This window comes from Oncorhynchus masou, chromosome 24 (genome assembly GCF_036934945.1).
Source record: "Oncorhynchus masou masou isolate Uvic2021 chromosome 24, UVic_Omas_1.1, whole genome shotgun sequence".
In the NCBI taxonomy this organism is placed as follows: Eukaryota; Metazoa; Chordata; class Actinopteri; order Salmoniformes; family Salmonidae; genus Oncorhynchus; species Oncorhynchus masou.
In genome coordinates this window covers 27,531,989-27,538,865 of record NC_088235.1, presented here as the reverse complement: position 1 = coordinate 27,538,865, position 6,877 = coordinate 27,531,989, and the positions used below count along the sequence as shown (strand labels likewise).

General features: G+C 39.8%; 1 protein-coding gene across 1 annotated transcript; it reads right to left on the bottom strand.

Moving 5' to 3' along the window:
• Positions 1-1,373: 1,373 nt before the first annotated feature.
• LOC135511583 (meiosis-specific with OB domain-containing protein-like) lies at positions 1,374-5,824 on the bottom strand. The gene is made up of 13 exons (XM_064933074.1): positions 5,756-5,824; positions 5,487-5,544; positions 5,111-5,242; positions 4,923-4,995; positions 4,641-4,836; positions 4,333-4,433; positions 4,197-4,249; positions 3,997-4,092; positions 3,755-3,847; positions 2,374-2,518; positions 2,020-2,206; positions 1,832-1,918; positions 1,374-1,687 (listed from the first exon to the last, which is right to left on the bottom strand). The coding sequence occupies exons 1-13, from the start codon at positions 5,822-5,824 to the stop codon at positions 1,583-1,585; spliced, it is 1,395 nt and encodes a 464-aa protein (XP_064789146.1). The 3' UTR covers positions 1,374-1,582.
• Between the last annotated feature and the right edge of the window lie 1,053 nt (positions 5,825-6,877).

The window sequence follows — 6,877 nt, the reverse complement described above, 5'->3', positions numbered from 1 at the left end:
CCATTCCTCCTGACAGAGCTGGTGTAACTGAGTCAGGTTTGTAGGCCTCCTTGCTCCCATACACTTTTTCAATTCTGCCCACAAATTTTCTATAGGACTGAGGTCAGGGCTTTGTGATGGCCACTCCAATACCTTGACTTTGTTGTCCTTAACCCATTTTGCCATAACTTTGGAAGTATGCTTGGGGTCATTGTCAATTTGGAAGACCCATTTGCGACCAAGCTTTAACTTCCTGACTGATGTTTTGAAATGTTTCTTCAATATATCCACAAATTTTCCCGCCTCATGATACCATCTATTTTGTGAAGTGCACCAGTCACGCCTGCAGCAAAGCACCCCCACAACATGATGCTGCCACCCCTGTGCTTCACGGATGGGATGGTGTTCTTTGGCTTGCAAGCCTCCCCATTTTTCCAGCAAACATAACAATGGTCATTATGGCCAAACCATTATATTTTTGTTTCATCAGACCAGGGGACATTTCTCCAAAAAGGACAATATTTGTCCCCATGTGCAGTTGCAAACCGTAGTCTTGGTTTTTTTATGGGGGTATTGGAGCAGTGGCTTCTTCTTTGCTGAGCGGCCTTTCAGGTTATGTCGATATAGGACTTGTTTTACTGTGGATATAGATACTTTTGTACCTGTTTCCTCCAGCATCTTCATAAGGTTCTTTGCTGTTTTTCTGGGATTGAATGGTACTTTTCGCACCAAAGTACGTTCATCTCTGAGACAGAACGCATCTCCTTCCTGAGCGGTATGACGGCTACGTGGTCCCATGGTGTTTATACTTGCGTACTATTGTTTGTACAGATGAACGTGGTACCTTCAGGCGTTTGGAAATTGCTCCCATGGATGAACCGGACTTGTGAAGGTCTACAATTGTCTTTCTGAGGTCTTAGCTGATTTCTTTTGATTTTCCCATGTCAAGCAAAGAGGCACTGTTTGAAGGTAGGCCTTGAAATACATCCACAGGTACACCTCCAATTGACTCAAATGATGTCAATTAAAACTTGACTTTTCCAAGCTGTTTAAAGGCACAGTCAACTTAGTGTATGTAAACTTCTGACCCACTGGAATTGTGATACAGTGAATTATAAGTGAAATAATCTGTCTGTAAATAATTGTTGGAAAAATTACTTGTGTCATGTACAAAGTAGATGTCCTAACCAACTTGCCAAAACTATAGTTTGTTAACAAGAAATTAGTGGAGTGGTTGAAAAATGAGTTTTAATGACTCCAACCTAAGTGTATGTAAACTTCCGACTTCAACTGTATCTGCACAGTAAACTGGATAGGCCTCCATGCTCATTAGAGAATAATGCAATGGTTTCAAAAAGATTTTTATTCCATAAATATATATTTATTTGTCACTACACACATAAATAAAGTACATTACAGCACATATACAATACCAAATAAATAAAGGTAAATAAATATGAAAAATGTGTACATTCTATCTAGGCCTAGCTACAGAACCCACAAGCCATGTCAAAAGTGCATTTCAACCATTATTCACCTAATATGAGAAAGCTACTGAAGGACTCGCCACACTTGGACCCAACCACACAACTGGTGAACGTGATTACTGCAGGGCGGACATGTTCTGCTTCACTTCTCCTGGATCAGCGAGGGAACACTGCAGGACATTGCCTCTCATTCCACTTCTGCTTTTGGGAGAGGGAGTGATCTGAAAGATACAGTAGAATGACATTTTTTTTATGTTCCTCACCTCAAAATTCTGAGAAAAATACTTGACAAGTCTGCCACTGACAGGTTCATTCAAAACTTTTTCAAAGCTAATCAGTACCAATGACATAAGGATTTTACACACCTTGATATATACTTTGCATCTTTCTAAGAGAATTTTCCATTTCATCGCCGTTCGCTCATCCTCTGTTAAACTCACAAACTCTTCGGGCTGCAACAAAAGAGGGCAGAGCTGTCAACCATGGTTGCACATTAGGGCAACTGCACAAATCCAGCATAAGCCCACTTATTATATATTGTATTTCCCCTCACATTGCATCCCAGAGTCTTCTCTGCGACAGTGCCGTTCAGGGAGCAGGACTGCAGGGTTCCTGTGTGGTCTGTCACATCCACCAGAAGATCAAACCCTGTGGTCACAGTCAGAGGCTGGTCTCCCCCAGGGCAGGCTGTGTTGGAGCAGCTCTGAATCTCCTCATTCACCTGGTACCTGCACTTGGAACTGAGCAGGGAGGAGACCAGCACCAATATGTAAATCAGGAAAAAGAAACGGTGCTAATGTAGTTACGTTTCAATGAGATGAAATGTGTAGTCAGAAAATGTGGGATTTGTTGAGAAATGGTGAATTCAATAATCATGTGTCAAAGTGTATCCACTGTTTAAACTTACCACCTGCTTCTGATGACTTTGGAGACAGAGGCGTCTAGATCTAGTTTGGAGATGAAGCTGTAGGTGATTCCACAGAACACCTCCGGGTTCTCCTGGGCTTTGAGTTTGAGCTGGCTCACTGTATACACATCACTGATAGAATCCACTGGAGAGAGGAGAACAGTGGCATCAATAACAGAGAATCATACATGTAGACCTAACCAAAGATGACCTATTATTGAGACTCTTGTCCCCCTTGCCCATTTTAAATATTTATTGGAGGATTTTTATTTTTGTATTGCTTGTAACTGTTTCGGGTAATGCAAGTTCTTGTGCTGTTAGGGGAATAACATGTGTGTAAATGTAATCTGTTGCTGTATTTTTTTTGTGTTATCTGTGATCGATTTGTTTGTCTTGTGTAGTTTCTTAATCATTGTACCTCAACTGTATGTGTAAACATGTATACACAGGGCCCAGCTGTGAAAGATACCTTGGTCTCAGTCTGTTCCTTGTTGAAATAAAGGTATAATAATAAGAAAAATTATATTGACATGATAGTCGAGTGACTGTTCTATATGCAAAATTCGGGGAACTTTCAATAAATTCCATGGTTTTCCAGAAATCCCGGATGGAGGATACCGGCCCTTCTGCTTATTCCCTCCTGATATCTGCGATTGATCCAACCGGGATTTTGGGAAAACCAGGGAATTTATTGGACGTTCCTAGAATTTTGCAACCCTACCGCTCTAACAATGGAAACACATGTCCTCAAAGATGGAAGGCAGGTGATAGGAAGTGAGATCAGGTGGAGCCATTCTAGCCAATGAGAGGGCAGACACGCATGTGAACAACAGGCAACACTCCAATATAAAGTCGTTTCTTTCAGAAGTTGTCGAAATTCCACGCGCGTCCACCTATATCAGTGTGCATTCGTACCAACCTAACCATTACCAAATTTCTATTAGATCAAATAAACCTTACGTAGCAAATTAGCAATTCCAGTTTTTGTTGACCAAATTTGACATTCTTTCATTGAAAATTCCTCACTTCACGGTCTTATTTTCATTAACAGATTTTGGGTGGAGTTAAACTTCTTGCTTTGCCTCTTCTTCTCTTGATTTGGGTTCCTGAGTGGCACAGCTGTCTAATGCACTGCATCTCAGTGCAAGAGGTGTCTCTACAGTCCCTGGTTCAATTCCAGGCTGCATCATATCCGGCCGTGATTGGGAGTCCCATAGGGCAGCGCACAATTGGTCCAGGTTTGGCCGGGGTAGGCCGTCATTGTAAATAAGAATTTATTCTTAACTGACTTGCCTAGTTAAATTTAAAAAATGTGCAAAGTCTCAATTGTATGATAATACTACGCGCGTATGATAATACTACAGTCATGGTTGTTACCTACCAGGCACATCTCCAGGCCTGTCATCCTCAAGCAACACACCAGACTCAGAGACCTCTTTGGCATAGCTGAACAGAAGGCTAGCTTCCTTTGTATCTTATGTATCTCAAAACAGAATCACATTAATTACAGCATAAGGTACTGGAAAATTAAAATATTCTATTTGAAAACAATTGTCTACTGTGTCTCAATGGAGAATGTGTTGTAAACAGATGTGATCAATCCAAATAAAGTGATATCCTTACCCGGGTTGACAGTGATTATGGTTTTAGAATTGACTGTAGCTGTCATGCAGTTCCGGAAGCTGTCAAAACCAATCCTGGCATCCGAGATAAAGAGCACTTAAAGTACACAAAAAAGTCTTATTCAGTCAATGACATTTTAAAACAAACACAAAATCTCACTTTTCCATTTCAAAAAGAATTAGAGTCCACTGTATACCAACCTGTTTCTCTTGGTATCAGAGTCTGAACTAGCTGAATGGCCTCTCTGTCCCAGCTGTGTGATACAAAGGTTATGTTAACTCAGGGGAGAGGATGGGGATATTGAAGACATGTGGGGTACAGTGGTACAATTCCTACCATACTAAGGGAAAAGATGTGACAGAATCATCAAAGAGCTTCACTTCTAGCCTCTGCCCTTTGCGTCCGTCCGCCGTGGTGAAAAACTTTGGCTCTGCAATCTGGAGGGCAGAAATAGTGATTTGGAAATGCTTTTAGCTTTTCCAATACATATGGTACTTATGCCACTGGACATGTGAAAATAGGGCCTAGTTTGTGGCTCCTATATTAATAGATACAACTATATAATGATAGTCTAAAGTCACACTAGTGTACCGGATACTACCCTCCTCAAGACCTACTTTACTCTATGCACTCTCAGATCTTACCGACCGAACGGCGGCGAGTATGTTAATGATGGTCCTGTCCAGGCTCTGTCCGTTGGCCACGATGTCTCCCAAAGAGTAGAAGTCCCGGGAGTCCTTCACAGGCAGGTGGAGCAGAGGCAGCAGCCTGTTCATCATCTCTATGTCAGAGCCTATTGATAGCTGGGAGTGAGCTTCACTCACCAGCAACCTGTAGAAGCTGAAACAGAGAAATTGGTTTTGTTACTTGTATTACTAGAGTATAGTCATGTTCAAAAAGAGAACTAACCACTCAGTACACTGCACCTGGGAGTTGAGGGGCAGAATCTATCCTCTTTCTCAGGATCTTTGGTAGCAACTAAAGGATTTTCTATAATAACTGAAGGGGGTAAAATACAGATAAATTAGTGTAATTATCAAAAAGACGAACACATTGTTTCTACATGATGTATTATTTTACATCTTCATAGAATTTAATTGATGCATAATCTTACCACAGTCTCCTATGCGGAAGCTGTTAGAGAGTCCATTGATGTACCCATCGTTGCCCCACAAGGATACATTAATGAAATAGTCTGGCGAGTCCTTGATTGTGAAGCCGAAAGTGAATCTGTCAAAACCAATACCTGAAATGCCAGAGATCAGTTCAGAAAACTGCCAGTAGAGCGTTCTAGTGAGCAAGCCATAAACTTGAGCACAGTCGGCTACAGCGTAGGCATGCCTTGGGGATAAGTCTATGTTTTGGGAGGACAAAGGCATTTGATACCAGTGATACTACATGAATACTTGGACGTTGTATTTAGACTATTTGATGCCAGTATGCACCAATATTAAATGATGGGGGAAATATAATGAAATTGAATCCTCAACTTTTCCTGTCTGGAAAGCTTTTGACATCAGTTTTTCCAATGATGACTCCAGCCACTCTCTGAAAAACAGAATAGATATTTCAACATTTTGTATGCTTCAAACCAACTTAGCCTAATCAATACAACAGTCACAATTCAACATGATTGTTGTAGTCTTAACAGTTTATTTCACTTCAAGATATCAAATTGGTTGAATCATTTTTTTCAAGACAGTTGTATCCACCCACAAGTTAGGTTACTGTAACAATTGTATCATATCACATGACTCACCGGATGTGTTGTATTTGGATGTAAATCAGAAATGGCAACAAAGTCCTTAGCTTGCCTGCTGTATGCCATTTTCCAAGTGTTTATCCAGTTCTAAGGTCTAAGTTGCTGAAATAAATTTAATAGAAAACACACGTGTCATATATTCTACCTGTGTGAGTTAGTAAATGGGTCATTCCATCAATTCACTGCCTTTTGAGAAGTGTAACTTGGGCAAAACAAACTTTTGATTTTACCTCATTTTAACATTGTCATAAAGAGAAAATGTTAAACTTCATAAAAAACATGTTTTCCCATCTCAAGTGGATAAATACAAAAATAGTAAAACTACAGTAAGTGCCAAATAAAGTAACACGGTTGACCATAACAGGGTTGACTGTAACAGGGTTGATCATAACAGGATTGTCAATTGAATGCAAGCTTTAAAAAATTATAATTGTTAAAACATTTCTAGCCTGTCTATGGGTAACAGGTTGTTATGCTCATCCCGCTCAGTTTTCCACCACAAAATACCCAACATTTGACATAGAATAGAACCAGTACGTACACCTGCTGCTACTCTATGATTTAACTATTAGATGTTCAATGTTTCTTTTTAAAAATACTTTAAAAGTACTAGTTTCAAGAGTGTTCAGTTCATGAAACTTGAGTTGACCTTAAAATGAGGGACTGACGTAAATTAATCACTAATCACATTAAATAAATAATGATCTTCAGAAATGACTTTGTCAAAGCAACAAAATAACTAGGGTTTTACAATGGTGGTGTAATTTGGGAGAAATGTTGGGATTAAATGGGTTAAAATCTTTCTAGAAGAGACAGTGTTGACAGAGGGCATGTCAAAATCCTGAATTTGGGCATTTTATCAAGCCCTTATTCATGTTAATCTAATTGATTGAATTGTACACGTGGTCTATTTTAAATGGCACTTCAATTCATATAACAGGCTTTTAAAATTAAATTATTGGTGCACAATTTCTAATTAAAATATCACCAGACGCAAGAGGTAATATTTTAGTGGAACAATAAACATTGGCAACGTTACATTTTTTGGGCTAGCTAAATTAGCTAACTACTATGGCGACCCTCTGCTTCCTGCCAGACTATCTGCCACGAACCACCTTG